Below are 24688 nucleotides of genomic sequence, written 5' to 3'. Positions count from 1 at the left end.
CACCGGGCGCTCTGGAATCTCAACTCAGCTTATTTCTTGGCTCGACTTAGATACTAGCCAATTGAATAATAAGTCAAACTTTGTGGGTAGCGGCCAATATTGATTGTAAAGCGAAGTGGAAACGCAGCGGGGTTTGTCGGTGTAAGACAAGGCGACGAAATGGCCTGACATGTTCATGAGTACTGCTATTCGTATTAAATACGGTATGAAGCATTTATTACATGTGTCCGCATGAATTGAAATCATTCGCTGGAGATATCCCTTAAAGCAAGATTTTGGTGCCCCAAAGATCCGCTGGGCCTTGGCAGAGACCGAATGATCCGAGAGATTCTGGCGATAGTAACAAAAGAGGCAAACTATCGGAGGTGTTGTACTCCATAAAACAACTTGATCTTTACAAGACTTTAAGAGTGCCTCCTGATTTGCCACAGAATGATATATACATGCCGAATATGGCTGTCAGATTTGGAATTGCACAACTCAATTGGAGCGCAGTTGACATTGATCGCCAGCTAGCGCACGGCCACCACAGCATAATATGTGGGTGGATGTAACCTCCATACCAAATGCTGGACCTAAGCAATGAATATGAGTATTATTCATTCAAGAGGAAGAATTACGGTTCTTCTACAATTGACCTGTCGGTCATACGTGGCTTGCGTGGGTTCTGTACATACCTGATCTTACGCAAATCTGCAAACTTACATGAGGGTACATGTATTTATAAGGTGACACTTTGACTATTACTATACTACTAAGTTCGAAACTGTAAACTTTGACATCTCATGATATAGCTAGCAGGATACCTGAGCCGAAGAAATTGCATTGGATTGTTCATGAGTGCATGATCTTAACTTAGATACAAATTGCAGGTGATCACTTACACACAGAGTCAATCGTACAGAAGGGGTATACACAACGTGTCTATAATAATCACTATATATCTACATACCCCGTAGCCATGCAATCACCAGCCACTAACACTTATTTCATGCATCAAGCACATGCATATATGTGCATGTACATACACCGATGGTGTATTGGACGGGGCAGCCTCAAGCTGACACAGACGATCAGTACATGTAGTAATAGTGTCAAGTGTTAGACCGTGAACCTTGATGTCCTCTTCAAAGTAATATCAAACCATCACACTGTTGTACATGTAAGCGACAATCTAACCATACTTGGCTCCCCATTTGTACATGGAACTATACATAGTACTCCATATAACCCCAAGCTGTGTGAGTGAGTGTGTGTGTGTGCCATGAATGACGAAAATGATGGCATCGAGGACAGGCCCACCTTGGCCGTGATACAGGACATTAGCGCTGTGCCTTAGCACCTGCTACCCCGCAAGGCCCCTGCAGACGGGAACTTTTGGCGCTGCTGTGGCGAGTCTGATAGGCCCGGGTCGGCCCCATCCAGCGCCCATTGCTGCAAAATGCGGCTTAGCCCGCGAGCAGCAGCGGGACTTGACCTATCTCGGAGCTGGAGCTCTTATCTTTGGATGAAACAGAACATGGAATTGATAGAGAGGTGAAGCTGGCGATTACATACAAACTCCGTGCAAGGAGTTGATCTTCAACTCACCAATTTCTTCTTCCTTTCTTATCGCTGTCGTCTTTCTCATCTCCCCATTCCTCAGTCGCCATCCAAAGGACTGGGAGAGCCATGGACGAAAAAGCTTGTCTTCCTCCCTACAGCGTGTCGGGGCTCCCACTGCCAGCGTCTGGAGATGCGCATTTCCGCGCTCGCCGCGCTGGATTCCGCCGGTCTCGTGTCTTGAAGCTATTCGCCGCCACTTGTCTGACGCTCCTGGTGGCCGGGCAATGGAAGCAAATCTGGCGAGAGGATACCAAAGGGCCGCTGCTGTCGCTGGACAAGCTTAACGATGATCTACAGACCTGCCAGAAGCTCAGGCACAAGCCGCAAGATCCCATCGGTCTAGGGCGAGACAAGAACGCCAGATGGATCGAAGGTAGCAAGCCTACCCTCATCAAGAACGCTACCATTTGGATTGGCGAGCCCGTCGAGGGCACCAGCGAGGCCGATGCCAGAGCCGGCAAAGGCTGGGAATGGATCCAGGGCGATGTACTGCTGGAGTATGGCCTCATTAAACAGGTCGGATCTCACATCTCGTCACGAGCGCTCCCACAAGGCACTCAAATCTTTGATGCTGCAGGGCGTCAGCTCACCACTGGCATCATTGACATGCACAGCCATGCTGGCGTCGACTCTTTGCCATACCTGCGTGGCTACGCCGATACCAATGAAGTCTCCGACGACATCACCCCATGGGCACGATCTATTGATGCCTTCTATCCTTTGGATCCCCAGATCGAAGTCATCAAGTCCGGCGGCGTCACCACTTCGCTCATCCTTCCTGGTTCCGGTAATAGCATAGGCGGTGAAGCTTATCCCATCAAGCATGCTGTTGGCCCCAAAGACGGTCGAAAAGAAATTAGCGCGCAGGATATGCTGGCTGACCCCGACCGTAATTGGCGATACATGAAGATGGCCTGCGGAGAGAACCCAAAGAGAGTGCACGGAGGTATCGACAGGCGGCCCTCCAGCCGCATGGGCGAAAGCTACAACTTTCGACACGCCTTTGAAGAGGCCCGCGCCCTGATCCAGCGCCAGGATGATTGGTGTGACAAGGCCGATGCCATTGGTGTTGAGAACATGGACGAGTACTTGCCACAGGTGTTGCATTGGGAGTCCCTTGCCGCAGCTCTTCGTGGCCAGGTCCATATCAACACTCACTGCTACACCGTTCCCGACCTCGAGGCCATGGTAGATCATACAAACGAGTTCAAGTTTGCTATTCGGGCCTTCCACCATGCTCACCAAACCTATCTAGCTACTGAGGTACGTGAATTCAGATACAATTTTGATGTGACAAAGCCTGACCTTGGTAACTGGTTATAGATCCTGAAACGCACGTGGGGAGGCCGGCCACCCGCGTCTGCCCTGTTTGCCGACAACATGTACTACAAGACTGAGGCCTTCGTAGCGTCTGAGCACGCCGGCAAGTATCTCTACGACGCCAACCTTACCACTGTATATGTCAGCGATAACCCCGTTCTCAATGCCCAGCACGTCCTATTTGAGGCCGCCAAGGGCTATCATTACGGGCTGCCCTATCACGCCGCTCTCTCTGCCGTCACCAGCGCGCCTGCAGAGCTGCTTGGTTTTGGAAAGAGACTAGGAAAGGTCAAGCCGGGTTTCGATGCCGATATTGTCATTTGGGACAGCGACCCTTTGAGCGTCGGAGCCACCCCCGTTCAAGTGTGGATTGATGGCACCGCGCAGTTTGAGAACCCGGTTGAGCTCTCGAAATCCACGGTGGGCCCCATAGTGCCTAATGAGGCGCTGGCTGATATCATCGAAGAGCCAACCGAGATTCAGGATGTCGTTTTCCATGGCATCACCAAAGTCCTATTATCTGACGATGAGATTTTGGAGTCCAACGACAAGCCTTTGGATATGTTTGTCTCTGGAGGCAAGATTGCCTGCATCGGCCCATGCAGCTCCGAATATGAGGCGGCTGCCAAGGCTGCCAAGGTACATGTCGAGCTATCCAATGGCTACCTTACCAACTCATTTACCGGTGTCGCTGGTACCATTGGATTGAACGATATCGACGGAGAAGATGTAACGGATAACGGACCCAACCCGGTTGCCTTCTCTCGTGCCGTCGACGGGCTTCGGTTGGACAGCAAGAAGCTCAACGTTGCCGCCAAATACGGCGTGACCAAGGGCATCTCAGCACCGAAACTCTTGGGCGGCAAATCCCATCACGGAACCTCTGCTGGCTTCCTCACTGCGGCAAGAACGGTCGCTGAAAATGGTGCTATATTCGACGCAGATTTGGCTGTGCATTACACTCTTGACCTTAGCTCTCGCAGCCTTGGCAGTTATTCCCAGCTGTTTGGTCTGTTGCGAAGCAAGCTCTTGGCCGCTGCCTCCAAGGATAAGCCAGCTGAAGATCCCTTCTCAGAGTTGGCCAACTTGCAAAAGGTCATCGCCGGAAAGACGGTGTTGGCTCTGACGATTGACAATGCCGATGGCATCGCGACTGCACTGAGAATCAAATCTGAGGTCGAAGAGCTTACCAACTCCAAGATTAAGCTGGCCATTCTTGGCGGTTCAGAATCTCATCTTGTTGCGACAGAACTTGCAGCTGCAAAGGTCGGCGTCATCTTGCTCCCGCTTCAAGCACACCCTACTAACTGGGACCAACGTCGCTCGCTTCCCGGTGCGCCACTGTCAAATGGCACGACCATCGATTACCTGCTCGATGCCGGTGTTACAGTCGCCATTGGCTTGCCCGAAGATTGGTATGTGCGTGACCTAGGCTTCGAAGCCGGCACAGCCTACCACAACGGTAACGGCCGACTGACCGAGAAGTCGGCGCTGGATCTCGTCAGCGTAAATGTGCACAAGATTCTTGGAGGCAAGCTGCCAGAAGCTCAGACAAAGGGACATTTCATTGTGAGTGAAGGAAGTCCGCTGGAGATTGGATCGCGGATCAAGGCCGTTGGTGCCGGACGAGACAAGGTTGCTGTATTCCAGTAGACATATGTAGGATACATGCAAATCAGATAGATAATGCTCATCACGTCAATTTTGAATACGATACCACTGATTCATTTCGCATAGCCCCTTTACATGCTTACTCTTTGCGATTCCAAAAGATCTGATAAGCTCCAGTACAACCCCAGCTTCAACTGCCAGGTGACGATGGAATCAGCATGACAAATGTATAAACGCGCATGCTTCGAAAAAAGGACGGCGGCTTCCATGTGGGATATTGAAGCTTAACTCGGCCTCCCACGCGCGGCTACAACCAGCCCTATTTCCAGCGCGCGCGCTATCAGATGGGCTTGCGTCTGATGATTGGCCAACGGGCACATTCCACCGTTAATAAGCGCAATTCGGGCGGTTTTTATTCATCAAAGTCCCCTTGAGGCTTGCAAAAGATACCCGCCAGAAGTTCGCATGGGGAAAAGGGCGAAAGCGGGGCGAGGCGCGAAGATGCCGCAAATCACAAGGAGCAAATTGAGGCGAAGAAGCTCGTTGGCCTCGGTTTCTAGAAGTTTGACTTGTTTTAGAGTTTTTCATTTCTTTCGTCAGCTCAACGTCCAGGAGGGAAAGAAAATCAGATAAAAGGGCCAAGGTCCCACCGTGTTGATTTGGAGTTTTTGTGTCAGCACACAGAAGTTTGATGAGACTGTTATTGAAAAGACTCTTTGCCTTGGTTGGCAGATTGGTCGTGCTAGGCATACTGTTTCGATACGCTTCAACGTACTTTTTGGGACGCAAAGCTACGATGACTGTGGCTCCTGTGATTGCGCTCTCACATGGTGGAGGTGAGATTTCATTCATCGTCTGGTAGTTACATGATTGACTGACATGAGAGCTCTTAGGTCCCCTCCCTATCCTTGGTGATCCCTCTCACAAGGACATTGTTTACTCTCTGAAGAACAGAGTGCCCAAGATTCTCAAGCTCGGCACTCCTGAGCAGCCCCGTGCTATTGTCCTTGTTACGGCGCACTGGTCGACGAAGAACCCGACCATTTCATCTGCGGCGTCTCACGAACTCTACTATGACTACTACAACTTTCCCAAGGCGGCCTACTCGCTCAAGTACCCAGCTTCAGGTCAACCAGAGGTTGCGCGCGAGGTCAAGGCTGCGCTGGAAGAGCAAGGCCTTGCATCAGTTCTCGATGGCGAGAGAGGATGGGATCATGGCGTGTTCATTCCCATGCTACTTGTGAACCCCGACGCCAACGTGCCCATCGTACAGGTTTCCGTGCTGGAATCGGAGGACCCAGAGAAGCACCTACGTATGGGAGCCGCGCTATCGAAGCTTCGCCAGAACAACATCGCCGTTGTCGGTTCGGGCTTTGCTTCTCTGCACAACTTCCAGGCTTACTCTGAGCTGCGATCCGGGTCGCCCGCCAAGGTGAATGAGTGGAAGAACAAGATTAGCCAGTGGAACGGCGCGCTGACCCAGGCGGTTGGCGCGGAGAGCAAGGAGGAGAGGTGGCGGAGGGTGTCGGGATGGCGACAGCTGCCTCATGCGAATGACATGCATCCGCCGATGAGGGGAGAGCACTTCATGCCATTGATTGTGTGTGCTGGAGCGGCGCTGGAAGGGGAGAAGGCGGGTGTTTATGAGGATACTTATATGGGGAGCGGGATCAATACGTATTACTGGGGGGCGGAGACGGTGGCTTAGGTTTGGAGAGTGATTGATATATATTTTAGGGAATAGCGATTACAGAGATTGAATGAAGGCACTCTATTGTTATAGCTTGTTGGTTTATACTCCTTGGAGATCTCATCCTTGTTGTTTGTGTTGGCCACACTCGCGTTCATAATTGTTAGTAGTCTCTCACGACTTACAAGATCTTGTGTCGTCAGAAATGTTTTCTAAGCAAATGGCTCGGACTACAGTACATAAAAGATCAATTGAACTGAACACTCTTGTCTACAAGTTCACATTCGCACGTCAACGCTCATTCTACTCCAGGGTAAGCACATGCAGTATGCTCGAAGGAGCGTGAAGCGTAACGTTGCAGCAATACGATTACGAGCGGGGTGTTGAATGCTAAGATACAAAGTTACGCAGTCAGCAGAGTAGTTCTCAGCGATCATGGTGAGTTTATGCTGCGATTTGTTTTTTGTGAGTACATGTTGCCATCTTCACGAGACACCAGATTAAAGTTGCTTAGTAGAAACGTGGAGCCACCTTTTGCCTTTTGGTGCATTGTACTCCTTTTCGTAATCCTCGAGTTACTAAGCGCAGAAATACGTACGAGTACGCATGTGCCTGTAATACTTAACGTTTGAGTAAAACTGCGTCGAATTACGCAGTACGTACTGGCATCTATTATTGGCCACCGCCCTGGGAGGAATCAGGGAGAGATTCGGAAAAACCAGCTAAACCAATCAGACACAACATCGCCCCATGCCTAGCTGGTCCTTGGCGATTCGGCCCGCGGGCCCCGAAACACCGGAGCCCGAGGGCGAAAGTTGCATCGCCCGATACGGATGCGGAGCGGAGCAGGAATCAAATGATTTCATGAAGAGTCGGAGCAAGAGTCTGCCGTTGACAATGCAGTATCGACGCGGACTTGGGTGAGATACACGTACGAGGCCTCAGATGAGCGGTTCGTTATAAGGAAGTTCGACTGCCTGACATACATCTCAACGGGGCTCCATGTTAACGTTCCATCAAACCAAGAGATAAAGCTGGTAAAAGAGGCTAGTTAATCTTACCACATTAGCCTACGAGTACACCTTTTCACGACTGCTTCAACAACATCGGGGACGAAACTGGCGGGTTGAACATGGCTGTCTCAGAAAAGAGGCATGCCGTGCCTGTCAGCGGAAGCTCAGATGCTGTTGGACAGACGGATATTAGTGTAGATGTACCAATTGCAAAAGAGGATGAAACCTCAACGAGCGAGAAGAAGTCTGGGAGTCCATATCTGGTAAGTAATCTGGGGAAAAAGAAAGACAATTCACGATCCTCCAGGCCTTCAGTTTTACCTTCTTTAGCATCAGCTAACTGTGTCTCGTTAACGAATACAGAGAATCTTCACCTATGCAGGGCGGTATGAACAGATCATCTTGGCCATTTCGATTCTCGCTGCAATCGCTTCTGGAGCTGGCATTGCCCTCCAGAATCTCATTTTTGGAAACTTTGTCACGAGCATCACCGATTTTGTCATTGATCCCGCGTCTGGGGGTGAAAAGCTCCGTCACGATTCTGCAAAGTTGGCGTAAGTTCTTCCTCTAAACTGAAACTATTGGGGATTGCATGCTGCGGGATTGACACCATGTAAAGGCTCTACTTTGTCTACCTCGGCATCGCCAGATTTGTCCTGTCTTACGCTTACAACGTCCTCTTGACATACAACGCCTATCGAATCGTTCGAAACATCCGGCATGCATATCTAAAGGCTGCGCTGAGCCAAGAGGTTGCCTACTATGATCTCGGCACCAGTGGATCGATTGCGACGCAAGCAACCTCCAATGGAAAGCTCATTCAGGGCGGCATCGCAGAGAAGCTTGGTCTTACGTTCCAAGGACTTTCTGCCTTTGTTACTGCATTTATCGTTGCGTTCGTTACTCAGTGGAAGCTAACCCTCATTTGCCTTTGCATTGCGCCGACTACTATAGTCGTCATGGCGTTTGTTGGTATCACTGAAGCAGGCATCGAAACCAAAATCTTCGACACTCACGCCAAAGGCAACGCTTTTGCTGAAGGAATACTTGGAAGTGCAAGAACTGTACATGCTTTTGAGATGCGATCGAGGCTTGTCAAGAAGTTCGATGAGTACTTGAGCGAAGCTCACAAATACGGACGCCAGCTCTCACCTTGGTTCGCGGCGCTCTTCTCGATCGAATACACAATCATGTATCTGGGCTTTGGACTTGCTTTCTGGCAAGGCATTCATCTTTTTGCGAATGGAGAGATTAAATCGTCAGGCGCGATCTTCACGGTGCTGTTCTCCGTGACGATTGCAACCATTAGCATTACGGCTTTAGCTCCTTACTCCATCGAATTTGCGAGAGCTGCATCGGGCGCCGCTCAGCTTTTCGAGCTCATTGACAGGCAATCCGACATTAATCCATTTGATGAAACTGGAGACAAGCCCTCTGAAGTCATCGGCCATATCGAACTGGAAAATGTCAACTTTGCATATCCCTCTCGGCCTGGAATTACTGTGCTGGACGACTTTTCACTAATCGTTCCTGCTGGAAAGGTCACAGCCTTGGTGGTCAGTTTTCCCATATTTCTTACCTTTGTCTAGAGAAAAATAATTGACATTAGTTGTACAGGGTCAGAGCGGTTCTGGAAAGAGCACGATTGTCGGCCTCCTTGAGCGTTGGTATAACCCTAAATCTGGAGTCATCAAGCTAGACGGCAAGCCAATCAATGAGCTCAATCTTAATTGGCTTCGAAAACATGTTCGGCTCGTCCAGCAAGAGCCGGTGCTTTTCCAGGGCTCGGCATTTGACAACATTGCTCATGGTCTGGTTGGCACAAAGTGGGAGCATGCCTCTAGAGAAGAAAAGATGGCTCAGGTCGAAGAAGCTGCCAAAATTGCTTTCGCCCACGACTTCATCTCGGAATTGCCAGACGGTTATGATACGCAGATTGGACAGAGAGGCGGTTTGCTCTCTGGAGGCCAGAAGCAGCGTGTCGCCATTGCGAGGAGTATTGTTTCTCAGCCCAAGGTTTTGTTGCTTGACGAAGCGACGAGTGCGCTTGATCCCCATGCCGAAGGTATCGTCCAACGGGCACTTGACAGAGCTTCTGAAGGGCGCACAACAATCGTCATCGCTCACAAGTTGGCGACCATTCGGAAAGCTGATAACATTGTCGTTATGAAGAGAGGAAAGATTATTGAGCAAGGGACACATGCTGGCTTAATGAAGCAAGACGGAATTTATGCTCAATTAGTGCGCATCCAGGATCTAGCTGTCTCGAAGAACCAATCGGATACCGAATCAGAGGACCAAGGTGACGAAAAAGAAGCACATGACCCGGCTGATCTTGTCAAGAGCTTGAGCCGATACGCCACCAAAGATCAAGTGCGCCTTGAACAGCAGAAAGAGAGGGACAACTATGAACATTACAAAAAGCTGGGATTCCTCTCTGTCGTCTGGAAACTTGTGGTTGATCACCCAGAGTTGAGGTGGGCGTACATATTCTGCGTTCTTTGTTGTCTTGGAGGAGGTAAGTAATGATCGAGATTTGGAATGGCAAAGAGATAAAATTCTAACTGTTTGATAGCTGCTGGCTTTCCAGGCCAAGCGATTCTTTTGTCCAGCACGATTGATGTCTTTACTTTGACTGGTTCAGAAATGACCAAAAAGGGCAATTTCTTCGCTGCCATGTTTATTGTCCTGGCGGCGGGCTGCTTGATCTTTTATGGAGTGCTAGGATTTGCTACTAATGCAATCGCTCAGGTATGCTCTATTCTCTTCTCTTCTCTTGACATGAGCAACTTTATCACTCCAGTGCTAATTGCCCCTCTAGACTCTATCCCATAAACTTCGACGCCAAAGCTTGAATGATATGCTCCGCCAAGATCTTCAGTTCTTCGATCGCACAGAAAACAACATCGGCGCCTTGGCTAGTCGCGTCGACGCCAATCCACAAGCCATCTTGGAGCTTATGGGCTTCAACATTGCTCTGATACTGGTAGCCGTGTTTAACATCACCGCATGCAGCATCTTGGCCATTGCATACAGTTGGAAGCTGGGACTTGTAGTTGTTTTTGCTGGCTTACCCCCCATGGTAGGATCGGGTTGGTTCAAGATCCGATTGGATGTAAAGCTCGACCACGGCATCTCAGCGCGACAGTCGAGAAGTGCCGCTATAGCTTCGGAAGCCGTCACTGCTATACGGACTGTGTCATCTCTGGCTATTGAGGAATCGGTTCTCAATAGTTACACTCATGAGTTGGACCAGGCGATTGTTGGATCAGTGAAGCCAATGTCAATCATGATGGTTTGCTTTGCTTTCACACAGTGCATTGAGTATTTCTTTCTTGCCTTGGGATTCTGGTAAGTGGCACATAAATGATCATCTGGGTGACGAATGGGATGCTGATACTTGGGTCTAGGTATGGATGTCGCCTCGTCTCATTTGGAGAGACTAGTATGCATAACTTCTATGTCACATTTTTGGGTGTCTTTTTCTCGGGTCAAGCAGCCTCGCAGCTGTTTCAGTTTTCAACTAGTAAGTAAACATCGTCCTGTTCAAGCATCGAATTTGCTGACTGATATCTGTGTCTAGGTATCACCAAGGGCAAAAATGCGGCGAATTACATCTTTTGGCTCAACCAACTCCAACCAATTGTGCAAGAAACACCAGATAATACGGATAAGGGTCCAACGTCTGGCGGCCCAATTGCCCTTGATAGTGTTCACTTCTCATATCCCCTGCGACCGGAGGCGCCTGTTCTGAGAGGCATCAATCTGGAGGTATGTACACGAGCAGCTAAGAGTGTTATCATCCGTCATCTAATATATTGCAGATTCAAAAAGGCCAGTTTTACGCTCTTGTTGGCGCATCTGGCTGCGGCAAATCCACCATGATTGCCATGCTCGAGCGGTTCTACGACCCTTCCACAGGAAACATTAGCATTGACGGCGATAAACTGACGGAGCTGAGCCCGCGACTATACCGTCGGGTTGTCTCTTTGGTGCAGCAAGAACCAACTCTTTTCCAAGGCTCCATTCGCGAGAATATCGCACTCGGAATTGATGACCCGACTGTTGGCTCTGTTGAAACTACTGTGAAAGTCACAGTTTCGGACTCAAAGATCGAAGCAGCTTTACGCGCTGCCAATGCTTGGGATTTCGTGTCTTCGCTACCTGACGGTCTCGCCACTGCTGCTGGTTCAAACGGCACACAGCTCTCAGGCGGTCAGCGCCAACGTATTGCAATTGCTCGCTCTTTGATCCGTAACCCCAAAGTCCTGCTACTCGATGAAGCGACCAGCGCGTTGGACACTGAAAGCGAGAAGATTGTTCAAAGCGCGCTGGCCGAAGCAGCAAAGGAAGGAGATCGTATTACTATTGCGGTAGCTCATAGGCTGTCGACAATTAGGGATGCGGATATGATTTGTGTCTTTTACGGGGGAAAGATTGTGGAGATGGGGAAGCATGTTGATTTGGTAGCGCAGGGCGGCATGTATAGAAAGATGTGCGAGGCGCAGAATTTAGACGGATGAGATTTTTTATTTCTTGCTTTCTATAGGATTGGCATATATATTTTTGTAACTTATACACATATTACATTCCTACTCTCATACAAAGTTCACGATACAAGCGATGATGGAAATTAGACAGAACGAGAAATTCATTTGAAAGAAACTATGTGCTATATGCAGTTGTGCCCCGATTGAGGCAGCACAAAACTATTTTCAATATTTTCAAAGGTTGGTAAGCCGATACTACAACACTCCTTCCATCCCGCAATTAGACGGTGATGCTATACTTGGTCCCTGAGCTTGTACCAATAGGTCCGGTATACGTAGCTCCATTGACCTTGAAGCTCTGTCCATTACCCACTCTAAGCTTCAACTGACCTCCTCTGGTAGACGTGACAGTGGCATTCTTGAAGCTGCCGCTCGACCAGTCAATATCCACCTGGAAGCCCCCTCGGGCCAGCAAACCCCTGACATTTCCAGTGGGGAGGTTGGAGCCGGGGAGAGCCGGCAGCAGATGAACAGTTCCGGTCTGGCTCTGCAACAACATCTCGGTGATACCGCTGGTGAAGCCAAAGTTGCCGTCAATCTGGAAGGTAGATCCGCCGTTGGTGTTCCAGAGATTGGGCGTAGGATAAGTGGCGAACCAGCCAAGAATGTGCTTCCAAACATCAGCTCCAGAGAAGAGACGAGCGTATTGGTTCATCAGCCAGGTACGACTCCAGCCTGTGCTACCGGATCCGCTAGCGACGCGGTGATCAAGAAGGGCCTTGGCAGCTGCGGCGAGAGTACTGTTGACGAGGGGCGAGAACTGGCTGCCTGGGTGAAGTCCGTAAAGAGGAGAGAGATGACGGTGGCCGGGGTCGGTCTCGGGGTACTCTGCCCTCCACTCGAGGATCTGGCCGTAGGATCCGATGCGAGGCGTTCGGATCAGGGGCAGGAAGTTGGTGGCAGCCTGGACGTTGGCGTCGCTGCTGGAGATGCCGAGAGCGGAGGCGGCCTCGATGATAGAAGTCATGACATCTCGCATAAGCTGGTTGTCCATCTCAGGGGCCATGTCCATGGGCTCCTGCTGGCCGGCGACATTAGCACCGGTGGGCACAAAGTAAGTGTTCTCGGGAGAAATAGAAGGACCGGTGACTCGGTTGCCCTGCCAAGTGAATGTATAGCACTGGAGGAACTTGGAGACGTCAAGTAGATAAGGGTAGGCCGTGTTTCGGAGGAAGTTGAGGTCGCCGTTGAAGCGGTACTGCTCCATCATGTGCTGCACCAGCCACGTCGCTCCCATGGGCCACATGCTGCTCGAGGGGAAATTATCCGTCGGGGCGGGATCACCCCAGACATCCAGGTTGTGGTGGAACACAGTGCCGTTGCAGCCATACAGCTTCTGGGCCATATTCTGGGCATGGGGCTGGGCGACCTTGAGGAGATCAAAGAGCGGCAGCTGCGTCTCAATGAGGTTCGTCTGGCCAGCGGGCCACAGGTTCATCTCGGTGTTGATGTTGATGGTGAACTTTCCGCCCCAAGGCGCCGAAGTTGCGTTATTCCAGACACCCTGCAAGTTGGGGGGCATGTCGATGGCTGCTGAGGTATCGCGCGACGAGGCAACGAGGAGATGGCGGCCGTAGTTCCATGCGAGAGTGATTAGCTGCGGGTCATTGAAGCCGCTTCGAGCAGACTTGACACGCTGGTCCGTGGATTGACTGGCGATGCCATTGGGGGAGGTGCCGAGGTTGATGTTGGCGCGGCCGAGAAGGGCGGAGGCGTCGGAGATGGCTGAATCGTGAACCGCCTGGAAGCCTTTGGACACGGCGCTGTTGAGCTTGTTGTCGACCTCGGCAGCGAGGGCACTAGCGGTAGGATAGCGGTAGTTTGTCTCGACATCGAGGAAGACATCAATGGTGGTTGCGCCGGTAATTGTGAGAGTACCGCCGGAGGAGCTGAAAGTAGCTAAACATTACGAGAATCAGTATTTGAAACAACCTCGTCTCATCCATACTATACAGAGAGGGTGGTGTTACCTCCGCTGGCTACGAAACGAGCCTTGCCGGTAAAGAGAATGGGATTGGTCGATTGTCCGCTGGTTCCTTGCAGGGTCACGCTGTTGACGCCGCCGGAAGTTGATGCGGCATTGCTGAGAATGTTGCTGATTCTCGAAAATGTGGCAGATACACTCAGAGCGCCAGCCTTGCTTGATGTAAATCTAGCTGCAATAACGCCGTCTGGGTTGCTAGCGACGTATTCACGACTGAACAAGCGGTGTGTCAGCAGCAGATACAGCAACCAATAGATTCATCTTGTCAAGTGCGGAATACTTACGTGTAAGTAACACCGTTGAACGTGTAAGACACGCTAGAGTTGCCCTGGCGCGTGTCAAGCGAGCGAATGTAATTTGATATACCGCTGCCATGGCCAAAGTTGAGGTTGAGGTTGCCAAAATAGCTAAACTGTCTCTCACAGCAGTTGGTTGGGTACATTGCGCTCTCGACGAGATTGCCAGCATCCGTCAAATTGTTAGCCATCAGCAGCGAACGGATCTTTGGCAGCGCAGCAAGTCCGCCCGCAGGGACACGGTCCTGCTGCGGACCATCCCAGATGGTGTCTTCGTTGATGGTGACGACTTCATTGCCGCCTCCGAAAATGGCCGCGCCGAGGCGACTGTTTCCAATGGGAAGGACGCCGGTCTCCCAGTCCGTGGCGGGAGATGTATACCATAGATATCGGCTTCCATCCAGGGCGGCCGAAGCATTGGAGGCCAGAAGCCCGACGAGGAGGGCTCGGAGGCTGAGCTTGCCCATTGTTGCGGTTGATGCCAGAGGCTTGTCTCTCTATCCAAGGCCATCGGAGAGACGGGGAGGTGAATGGACCTATATATACTGACGATGATGAGCTGTTGATGATTTACCCGTGCCTTCCATTCGGGGCCATGATCGTCGACCTCTGGGCTCTTCCCGGCGGGAAAATTGTTCGGTAGCAGGGTCGCATTGTCGATTAGTCGACGTTATTCCCAATTGGTACAGCTTTGCTGCGTGTCAGAGCTGTCATCGTCAGGGTAGAATCCCAAAGTATGCGATTCATGATGCTTCAAGCCTAGCTGAACACGATCCAGCCCGAGCCAGAGCGCTCCTTTCATTTCACAACGGGCCGTTTTTGCGGGGTGCAGAATGTAACATTGCAGATATTCCCTTGGCGATGAACAATCTTCAACGACGTATGGAAGAGCTAAAGAAGAAGCGAAAGCGACGGTTGAATCGCAAAAGGGGGATCAAAGCTGAGTTATAGTGATATCGAGGGTCTACCGACGGATAATTAAGCCGTTCTGTCCTTTGCGAATTGAGCACGATGAGTCGGTAGAGTCTCTTGGATGAACAAGTGGTGGAGTGAGACTAATTAATGCTCATCCTGTTTCCCCAGATTTCCCCGCAGTCACACGGCAGAGAGGCAACTCGATACTACTATACACGTGTGCTCCATAACAGACTATTATCAAAACCCCATAAAGCAATGGGAGCTAAAGAGCACCACTGGTGATGCAACTTTGGTCACACCAGCGGCCTTTATCCGCAACATTAGGCACATCCCGAGAAGCTGCACTGATTGGCCGGGGCTGCTTCTGGTGCCTTATTTTTGCCGTTGTAACTCATGGATCGGCACTTTTCTCCTATCCGTCGGTACAGCAGCGGGACAAGGGGAGTGACATGTATTATCATTGCGATTGGATCTTACAATAAGCATGCCTGTTGCTGCCATGAGCCATAATGGCTTGTTACGCTAAGGAGAATTTGGGTTTGGTTTATGCATGTGCATCGGCGAACCAAAGACTCCAGGTCTGTTGAGTCAATAAACCCGGCGGATAGGGAAAATAAAGACTTCAACTTTGAGGCAGCAGGTTGGAATAGATGATGGATTTCCAATGGTAAAAAAACTAGCTATAGAACTTTTGTATAAAAAAGTTTCATATGATTCTTTCATAATAGCCGAGCTGTAAATGCTTCCTGCGCCTATTTAATTATCATATATACCTAGGTACATATGTAAGTAGGAAGAAATAGTGACTCTCTTACATATATACCTGTGACAGTTTCCTCTGCAGACACTTACCCCAAACGTGCACATGATAAAATTTTTTACACTGAAAAATTATAGAGTGAAACGCTATGTATTTAAAAATTCAATGCGCATCATACATTGCGGCGACATGTACAGGGAACTGCCCCATTTGAGTGCATCATCGCGCTGATTTTGATAAGGCACAAGTATGAACGATGACGAGGTTACATTTTTTGTCGTCACGCTAGCCCTCCCTCCGAAGAATACAATGCATATATACAATGTACATATATAGTATGCCAACCAACAGAATTTCTGGAATGTTACTCTTTGTAGAGACACAACATGAACGCTTATATAATCTGGGCATATGCACCATCTGATTGGTGATGGAAGCACAAGGCATCCTCTTACGTCTGAAGGGATACTCTGCAACATGGATCTTCAGCTCGTCAATGTTTTGTTTCAATCTCAAACTCCCTTCGACTCCATCTTTCAGGTGCAAGGTCAGCTGATCGATCTCGGAGCGCTCCGTGACCCACCTGGAGATCGTCAATACCAGAGCTTACTCGGTCTGCCTGATTGTAAGTGAGATGATATGAGACACTCGCCCCCACTGCTCTTTCAGCTGGGTTTGAATATGACACATCAAACTAAAGAGTGTGATTGTCTACCGATCACAGTACGATTAAGTTCGCTTCTAAGCTTACTGAGCTTGCTGAGAAACAACCCAAAAATTGGATCGGCAGAAAACATATCACACAGCATGAGGCATAATCTGAGGGAATCTGACGAGGTTACGCTGATCCTCTGGCTCTCGTCGGTCAGTTTCTTCGTCCCTGCATTGGCTGCGGAGTAATAGGATCAATGCTGTGGCAATACGATCATTTAGCCTTGCCAATTGTTCCACAAGCCATCTCCTCTTTGTGAACGCCATTTTGAGTTCTCGCCAGGCAGCTGCGTGCACGCTTCTAATTTTGAAGTCGTAAAAAGAAATCATCCGATTCCACGGAGAAAATCTCGAAAACTCTGCTTTGTTGACCCGGTCTGACCTTTTGGAATTGTGGCAATTACTATTTCACCGGTCTCGTTCAAACGGAGATTCAAAGCTTCTCCATGGCGTTCCGGGCTTGCGGGCTAAGATGGTCGGCCCTTTTTGTCTCTGCCGTGGAGAAGCTCAGACGGGGAAAAGGCATTCCTCGATTACTTCTCTGATGAGACATTGCCACTTCAGATCCAGAAGTTGAAACTCAATTACTCCAGACTCGGCCAAAGCCGTCCGGAGCACAATGAAAATGCGACTCCGCCTCCACAAACGGGAATAAATGGCGCCCACTAGAAACGCGCCAATCATCCGCATAGCCATCTGTCAGAAAAAGCCATCCTGCAGGATCCGGAAAGTATGGACTGAGACTCCCGGCCGACAGACCGGAAAGGACAAAGCTGGGTAACGTCCGATGACCCGCACATTGTCAATATCCGTTACGCTTTGGTTACACCGTATTTTGGACGTACATCACAAGACCAGCTGGACATCGTAGGGCTGAGGACCTCTTGGGCTGCTTTGACAGCCAGAAACTAAATCCATTTGGTGATTCTTTCTTCTCATTGGTGCCTAGTGGCGGGCAGCTAATGCTGCTTTTTTTAGGCCTCCAGCCAAAGGGATGTGACCGTGGCGTTCAGCCGCACCATTGACCTGCTTTAGCTGAACGAATCCCGAGGCGCGGGACAGTTGGCATTTCAATGGGGAGAGAAATGATGGCGCTGGCGGAGCCCCAGGCTATGTGTGGATTGAGCCGAGAACGTTTTTGCGCTGGCTCGTCGTCTGCATGTGTCGGATGTCGCTCACTCACCGTGGAGAAGGCCGTTATTCTCACTGTCTGTCGATCTCTCGTATTCGCAGCTTGGCTCACCTGGAATGCTTGTCCTCCTCCATCATCCAAGTGCTGATGGTACAGTGTGCAAGTTTAAAATCATCAGATATGGGAATATGGCATTGGCCGGTAGTCCGGATTAGCCTGGACAGGTGGCACGGCCTGACTGAGACAACTGAAGCTATTTCATGTACGTCGGATGTAGTGAGTAATGAGCGGTAGCTGTAAGTGGTCAAAAGTAAGCGTCACTTCGTATTCAAGCATGAGGCTTTTCGTATAGCGTCGAGGATACGAAGGGATCAAGCAGCCACCTACGTCCCCTTGCCTGAGACACACATGATGTCTCTTAGGCATCGAATCCTAAGGCTTCACCGATATTCTTTCCCTTCACGATCCTCAATGGGCAGATCTGTGTGAGATTTGGGGTATATAAAGACATCTGTCTCTGCCCCGGATCCTGACTTTTTCTCCAGCATCACCCCAGCAAGCATTCGCCTCTCGTTCAGATCTCAAGACAAAAAGCACTCAAACCAATCACTCAAACTTCTTCAAGACCACCCTTCAAAACAAACAAACCTTCAACATGAAGTTCACCGCCGTTGCCTTTGCCGCCCTCGCTACTCTGGCTACTGCCAGCCCTCACCCTCCTCCTCATCACGGCTGCAAGCCTGCTACCTACTCTTGCCTTCCCAACGACAGCGGTTGGCAAGTGTGCAGCACTGCTGGTCAGTGGGTGGTAAGTATTCACTCCAGCATCGTCAAATCGAGCAACAAAAGTCTTATTAACATCCTTTGATAGTTTGCTGGCACCTGCCCTCCCAAGACTGTCTGCAAGTTCGACAACCAGAATGGCAGCCCCTATTGCGTTCCCCCCAACTTCACTATCCCATAAATACATCAAATCGGGATCAACGGGGCTACTTACAAAAGCCTACCGGATAAGCATGAGATTTAGAGTTTTTGAATGCTAAGACGTTTCGTGGCCTGTCATTGTCTTGCAGATCAATCCTGGACATAAAGTTTTACACAAATATTACACAAATATGGGACACTCCTTTGAATGCGATGTATCTCTATAGCTATATGAATACAATAAATTGAAGTAAATCAACTGCCCTAGGCATCGTTACCTGTGAAAAACCCGTCTTTATATCCTAGTCTTAACCGCAAGCCCTTGCATCTGCAAACTACCTTAGTTTCAAAATTCTTGAGCTAGCTGTTTAAATTGCTTACACCATTCTACCATTGGTTTAGCAAGTCGAGCTATACGGAGCTGTTGAGTAGGGTTCTAGGGGTCCAGGAAGTATACTGGAGTAAGCACTGTGCTAAGCTTCCAATTGCTCTCTAAGTGAATCAATATAGTTTATCGTAGCTACGTCATAACCAAAGGGATGATCTGACACAGAGCAGCCACGAGAATAGAGCTTTGCATGATGATAGGTGCGTATTACCAAATTGATGCACTTGATAAACATACGTAGAAACGGGAGTGTCGGGTGTTTTGAGGTTTGGTCATCGAAACGAATGCTTCAGCCAAAAGAATATGGAACGACGTCTTGAGCATTGTAGGCAATTGTGTAATGCTCGAAGTATTTCTCCATCGTCGTTTATCTCGGCTATTTAGCCGTCAGTGATGACATGTTCTATGAGGGAAATCAGCTTATATCACCAATGAAATAAAATTTTGTACATAATTGGCTCGCGCTCTTGCCAATAGAATTTCTCCTTTGTGCATTACTATACATTCATCTCGGTACATGTATCCACAAATTACCTAGGTATGTGAGCAATGTACCAACGAAAAAGCACACATTCCCACGTAATTTGAAACCTTTCCGGTTCATATATCAAATTATAGTTCGCAATTACAGCATACGTCGTTCTACCGAGGGGTTTATCATCGTAATTGTACGAGTGCTATTTTCATCCATTGGTAATACTATATGAACAAAAGTACACATCAAATTACCACAACCCCTAGAAATTAGCGGATTCACACGGTTACATCATACTAGGTAATTTTGCGTCTCTGCATGGTTGTGTCTCTCTGTATATGATTCAAGTTACATCGATATTGAAGAATATCAGCTATTATTCAGAGCTTTCCAATGATTTATAAAGCATTTGCGATGGGCTGACGTAGCAGATCCCCAGACTGCCTCACTTCCATTAAGGCTGTTTCCTAATGTAACATGACTACAAAAACAGAAAACAATAAAAGTGCTTGAAGAGGAGGAAGCAGAGGATAATTACTGAAAGAAGGTATCTCATACTGTGGCTGCTCTTCCTGATCTGTTCCTTAATTTGGCTGAAGCCAACAGACTACAATTTATTATTCATGTTGCCCACCGAGTACTTGCAATTAACATTTTATTTTGCGTTGGACTAGGGGAAGCTGACATATCTGCCAGGACAACATAACTACCTATGCAGTGTGGGTACTGCCCAGCCAAAATGTAGCCATGACCCACAACACGGTTGTATCGAGATGGATGTGTTATCAAAGCATTGTATGAAACACCGGAAGGGCTACCGGATTGGGAATTATATGATTCGCATCGAGTTATATATTAAGTTGGTTGGTTTAGTACAATTAGAGAATCTTGCTTCTTTCACTTATCGAAAACACCAGATATTCTGTATATTGACTTTTTCCCCCAAGCCCGCGCTTCACAAAACATGTCGTCTGCTACGCACCTAACAGACTCTCTTACTGTCCTTAGAACGGATGTGTTGATCGTCGGCGGTGGCCCTGTGGGCTTGTTTACCGCCTATCAACTAGGAATGCTGGGAATGAATACTATTCTTGTTGAAAGAAACCACTTCACGACCAAATTTCCCAAGATGGACCTCACTCACGAACGGACCATGGAGATATATAGAAAAGCTGGCCTTGCCTCCCTTTTGAGATCAAGCGGTGTGCCTGTGACACACGGTTTTAACGAAATCTATGCAACAGGTCTAGGCGGTGACGGCTACCACATGGCCCAGATTGTAAGTGAAACACTGGCCGATCTTCTGGAACGATAGAGAAAAGTCTGATGCGATGGACAGGAGGGCCTTTCTCCAAAACATAAAGAGAAAGAAGAAAACAAGTTAAACGATGGCTCAGTCCCACTTGAGTTGCCGTTGAGACTCTCTGGAATAGTGTACGAGCGCGTCCTGAAGTCTGCCGTCGAACGACTACCAAATGTCTACGTATACTGGGGCCACAAGTTTGAAGCACTCGAAGAGACCGAAGACTGTGTCTACTCTACTATTGTAGATCCCAGTGACAAACGAATCGTCATCAAATCTCGGTATGTTATTGGCTGTGACGGCGCGGGAAGTAGAATTCGAGGCGCAGTGGGCATTAAACACAAAAAGAAGGGATGTAAGTGCACGTCTAACAATAATACAGTTCCTTTCTTCTCATTTCCATGCAATGAACTTATAGAGAATTTTCACCACTAATGATATTTACAAAGGCCACTTAATATGCTATTGATTCACTTCATATCAAATGATGCCGCGAAGATATCGAAGCATGGCGAGTTTTGGCACCTATACATAGGAAACGGAGCCGTCGTCATAAACCAAGACGGCAAAAACACCTTTACAATGCAGATTCCTGTTACCCCCCGTAATAATTTTGAGGAAGGCGACAATGTTGAGGAGTTTATCAACAAGAAACTTGGGGGCTGGGGACAGCCTTCCGACATCAAAGTAGATGAAGTTTGTGTAATTAGTCGATGGGAAGCTGCTGTCGCTCTTGCGGACTCCTTTCGATCGGCAAATGGGAGAGTATTTCTTTGCGGAGACTCTGGTAGGTGAAAACTAGCATGAAGTATGTGATCCTGCTAACTCTTCGCAGCTCATCGTTTGACGCCCGCTGGGGGTCACGGTCTGAACTCGGGTATCAATAACGTCTTCAATCTGACCTGGAAGCTTGCTGCAAACGTACATGGTTGGGGAGGAGAAACCCTCTTGGAATCGTATAGCAAGGAGCGCAGATCTGCCGCGGAGCTAAACATAGACATGGTTCGGAAAGCGATGGCGGAAATTGTGATTCCCCGATTCGGCAGCATCGAACGAGACGAACAAGAGAAACTCGTTGCCGATTCAGAAGAAGGACGTGAGGCACGACGCTTAATGGCGGAAAAGTTCATGCTTGGAGACTGGCTTCACAAGCAGCTCGGCATCACACTGGGCCATCGGTATAGAGACACTCCGGTTATCATCAGTGACACGTCCTCTGCGGAACCTCGTCAGTCTGTTGCTGATTACATTCCGAGCACCTGGCCTGGAGCTCGAGCACCTCACGTCGTTCTTAATGATGGACAGACGAGCATTTTAGATCTTTGTGGACCGAGTTTCACTATTGTTGACTTTACAACATCGGGTGAACAGGCAGACGAGTTTTGTGCTGCTGCAGAGGAGTTGCAAGTTCCTCTAAAAAGGCTTCATCTTCCGGATGAAACTCATTGCAGAATGATATGGGAGCGAGATGTAGTTCTGGTGCGTCCTGATTTGTTTGTTGCTTGGAGGTCTTCCAGCTGTGGAGTGACTGAAGAGAAGGTCAAGGCCGAAGATATTCTCTTGAAAGTGGTTGGGAAAGCATAAGGCCTTCTGGTATTACATACATTGTCGTTCAAGTTCTTGGAAAAGTATACGACCTTCTGATTTTATATACACTGTCGTTCAAGTTATTGGAAATATCATTTTCACACCACTTACTTAATTATTGAACTTTTGCAAAAGTTGTCCCAAAATCATGGCCTGGTCTGAAATTCCAGCGTCCTCATCTTTCCAATCATTTAGCATGCCTATACAAGCTTCAACAGAGTGAGCCCAGTTGTCCGGTAAGAGGCTCTGTGTATGTTCCGAAAATGCAGCAGCTAGCAAGACAATCGCAGATCGAGCACAAGACTGCAATAGCATCCAAGTTCCGTGATGCCGGTACCAATGACCTAGCCCTGCCGTTCGAATACGATCGGCGCATGTTGTGAAACCTCGACAGGCATAACGAATCATATCTTCCGACAATCTTTCTTTGCTGTTGACTACCCTATCGATGAATGTCCAGAAAATGAGCTCATTGAAATCTACCAAATGACAACGAAGAATGAACTTGAGTATATCATCCTCAAGGGGATTTGAATCGATACTAATCGTCTCGGGTAATGAAGTAAGCCATGCCTCAGCCTGTTGGTCATACGAGTCGACCACTTCAATTAATCGCGCCTCAGTATCCTCGCCTTCCACCTCTGACGATGATAAAATCTGTCCGATGTCGTTACGGGCGCGAGTGTTTAATCGTCGGAGAGATATTTCAGCAAGGTAGAAGAACCACGCTCTGTCGTCTTTCTCGGGATTTGCTGGCGGGTTGGGGAAATGGCCGGGATAAACGCGGTCCTGTGTCTGGAAATCAAAGAGCCCAAGACATATGCGTAGCTCTACTTCGGATTTCCAACAGGACCAGTACAGGCGCTGCTCTGTGGGTGACGTCTCAGGAGGGCTGGTGAGTGTTTGTGGGTTCTGTGATGCTTCTATAGCGAAGTCAAACTCTTGACAGTATGCCAAGGCTTGTAAGAAATGTCTCCATGCTGACACCGGCTGGAACATTGACATTAGGTAAACGCCAGCGTAGAAGAAACATTGAGCTGATAGTATGCCGCTTTCCGCAAAGACTATTCCAAGCCTCTTGGTAGCCGCACCGTAGAGTGCTGCTCCAAGCTCGAGGTTCTCTCGGTCGCAAGGTTGTGGAGGCTGCTGAAAGGGCGTTGAAATAGCACCCAACGCCCAGACAAGGAGGACCAGGCAAGATTCGGGATCCCATCCAACGCCCTCGAGGCAGGCATGCTGGACCATACGCTTAAGACTAGACAGCTCTAGGATGGGATTCTTGATGTGGACATGTTGAATGAAGTTTGTAATCAGCGTATTACTGGCGCTGGTATTGCCCAGAAAAGACTCGAGTGCAGAGGAGGACGGTTGTATCGGTTTCGGAGGCTTTCGTCGGAGGACTGCGATGGCATTGGCTTGCAGGCCAAATTGGTTACCAAAAATCGGCCAGCCAAGGACTTCCGAAGAAACGATCTGGAGAGAGCGTGAAGGTTGCTGCCCAGCAGAGTCTTGTCGACGGGCCTCATTTTGCGTGTTAACAGGGTCATCTTGTCTCTGAAGGCTATCTGGTTTGTCTCGTGGTTGTGATTCCAACAAACTCTCGATCCGTTCCAACCTCTCCAAAATCTTTAGGCTCGCCGGATCAAAAGCTGAGTAGTCCGTGGGCTCAGTGACACATTTCGCTCCCGTCTTCTCACAGAAAGAGCAAGCTGGTTTCTTGTTGTCGCATTTGGTCCGCCTGGCACGGCAAACCTGGCAGGCGGTTACGGCTCGTTTGCGCGCGTATGCTCCGGTTCCTCTGGGAGCTGGTCGTTTTCTTGCTTGCGGCTGAGATGCCACAGTCATGAGATCTGGAGTGTGGAGCTCTTCCAGGTGGTCTTTTGACCCAAGCTGACCTTGAGTCGACGCAGCGCTCATGATGATTGGTCTCTTGGACGTCTTAACTATTATGAAGTTCCCTGAGACAGTGTTCCGACCGGCGCGGAATGTCGGCAAGAGTCATTAAACAGTTGATGCAGGAAAATCTGGGGTAGCAGGCAGACCGAATGACCCGTCCCGGCTAAATTGAAAGACAGGCCAGAGCCCCAGATTGTGGCGGTTAAATTGCTCCTGGTCTTGGCCTCGCCGAAACTTTATTTCTATTCGTCCTCTCTATGTTTTAAAGTGCATTGACATGTGGGTGGCTGCATTATCGGGTGTTTTGGCGTTTATTTACGCCCTGAGAATGTTCTGTGACTTGACAAGATCGAAGTTGTGCGAATTCTAGTCTGCATGTAGCTAGCACTCGGGATTTTTCACTACTGATGATGGCTATATGAACACCATCATGAAGCGTGGAGAGGCTAGCTATTGGTAATCTACTTGATGCACCTGATCTATTTCACTTGATAGCAAGGATATTTGTTGACTCGAGCTCTTGAT

General features: G+C 49.0%; 7 protein-coding genes across 7 annotated transcripts; 5 read left to right on the top strand and 2 right to left on the bottom strand.

Annotated features, from left to right (window-relative positions):
• Positions 1 to 1556: 1556 nt before the first annotated feature.
• M431DRAFT_126202 (hypothetical protein) lies at positions 1557 to 4649 on the top strand. The gene is made up of 2 exons (XM_024912269.1): positions 1557 to 2868; positions 2929 to 4649. The coding sequence occupies exons 1-2, from the start codon at positions 1672 to 1674 to the stop codon at positions 4576 to 4578; spliced, it is 2847 nt and encodes a 948-aa protein (XP_024769100.1). The 5' UTR covers positions 1557 to 1671; the 3' UTR covers positions 4579 to 4649.
• A 683-nt stretch (positions 4650 to 5332) lies between these two features.
• Positions 5333 to 6244, top strand: M431DRAFT_10007 (hypothetical protein; the record flags this gene model as incomplete). Its single annotated transcript, XM_024911157.1, has 2 exons — positions 5333 to 5372; positions 5430 to 6244. The coding sequence occupies 2 exons, from the start codon at positions 5333 to 5335 to the stop codon at positions 6242 to 6244; spliced, it is 855 nt and encodes a 284-aa protein (XP_024769099.1).
• Positions 6245 to 7358: 1114 nt separating this feature from the next.
• On the top strand, positions 7359 to 11762 carry M431DRAFT_97565 (hypothetical protein; the record flags this gene model as incomplete). Its single annotated transcript, XM_024924948.1, has 9 exons — positions 7359 to 7502; positions 7603 to 7793; positions 7859 to 8795; positions 8857 to 9757; positions 9815 to 9990; positions 10061 to 10590; positions 10650 to 10765; positions 10823 to 11010; positions 11064 to 11762. The coding sequence occupies 9 exons, from the start codon at positions 7359 to 7361 to the stop codon at positions 11760 to 11762; spliced, it is 3882 nt and encodes a 1293-aa protein (XP_024769098.1).
• Positions 11763 to 11898: 136 nt separating this feature from the next.
• M431DRAFT_273717 (glycoside hydrolase family 95 protein) lies at positions 11899 to 14738 on the bottom strand. The gene is made up of 3 exons (XM_024913966.1): positions 14058 to 14738; positions 13760 to 13986; positions 11899 to 13688 (listed from the first exon to the last, which is right to left on the bottom strand). The coding sequence occupies exons 1-3, from the start codon at positions 14534 to 14536 to the stop codon at positions 12010 to 12012; spliced, it is 2385 nt and encodes a 794-aa protein (XP_024769097.1). The 5' UTR covers positions 14537 to 14738; the 3' UTR covers positions 11899 to 12009.
• A 3507-nt stretch (positions 14739 to 18245) lies between these two features.
• On the top strand, positions 18246 to 18554 carry M431DRAFT_97657 (hypothetical protein; the record flags this gene model as incomplete). Its single annotated transcript, XM_024924952.1, has 2 exons — positions 18246 to 18398; positions 18462 to 18554. The coding sequence occupies 2 exons, from the start codon at positions 18246 to 18248 to the stop codon at positions 18552 to 18554; spliced, it is 246 nt and encodes an 81-aa protein (XP_024769096.1).
• A 1787-nt stretch (positions 18555 to 20341) lies between these two features.
• On the top strand, positions 20342 to 22264 carry M431DRAFT_534816 (hypothetical protein; the record flags this gene model as incomplete). Its single annotated transcript, XM_024920932.1, has 4 exons — positions 20342 to 20656; positions 20717 to 20961; positions 21130 to 21467; positions 21516 to 22264. The coding sequence occupies 4 exons, from the start codon at positions 20342 to 20344 to the stop codon at positions 22262 to 22264; spliced, it is 1647 nt and encodes a 548-aa protein (XP_024769095.1).
• Positions 22253 to 24243, bottom strand: M431DRAFT_512866 (hypothetical protein). The gene has a single exon (XM_024919922.1). The coding sequence runs from the start codon at positions 24182 to 24184 to the stop codon at positions 22379 to 22381; it is 1806 nt and encodes a 601-aa protein (XP_024769094.1). The 5' UTR covers positions 24185 to 24243; the 3' UTR covers positions 22253 to 22378.
• Positions 24244 to 24688: the final 445 nt, after the last annotated feature.

This window comes from Trichoderma harzianum, assembly GCF_003025095.1.
Source record: "Trichoderma harzianum CBS 226.95 unplaced genomic scaffold M431scaffold_18, whole genome shotgun sequence".
In the NCBI taxonomy this organism is placed as follows: Eukaryota; Fungi; Ascomycota; class Sordariomycetes; order Hypocreales; family Hypocreaceae; genus Trichoderma; species Trichoderma harzianum.
Note: the sequence above shows the minus strand (reverse complement) of the source record. Positions and strands in the feature narration are given on the sequence as shown.

Bases quoted from the DNA above. Each gene is read 5' to 3' on its own strand.
- M431DRAFT_126202 (XM_024912269.1), top strand. From the start codon at position 1,672: ATGGACGAAAAAGCTTGTCTTCCTCCCTACAGCGTGTCGGGGCTCCCA. The intron at 2,869-2,928 runs GTACGTGAATTC...AACTGGTTATAG, and splicing joins AAACCTATCTAGCTACTGAG to ATCCTGAAACGCACGTGGGG.
- M431DRAFT_273717 (XM_024913966.1), bottom strand. From the start codon at position 14,536: ATGGGCAAGCTCAGCCTCCGAGCCCTCCTCGTCGGGCTTCTGGCCTCC. The intron at 13,987-14,057 runs GTAAGTATTCCG...CCGCTTGTTCAG, and splicing joins TTCAACGGTGTTACTTACAC to TCGTGAATACGTCGCTAGCA. The intron at 13,689-13,759 runs GTAACACCACCC...CGTAATGTTTAG, and splicing joins TCGTTTCGTAGCCAGCGGAG to CTACTTTCAGCTCCTCCGGC.
- M431DRAFT_512866 (XM_024919922.1), bottom strand. From the start codon at position 24,184: ATGAGCGCTGCGTCGACTCAAGGTCAGCTTGGGTCAAAAGACCACCTG.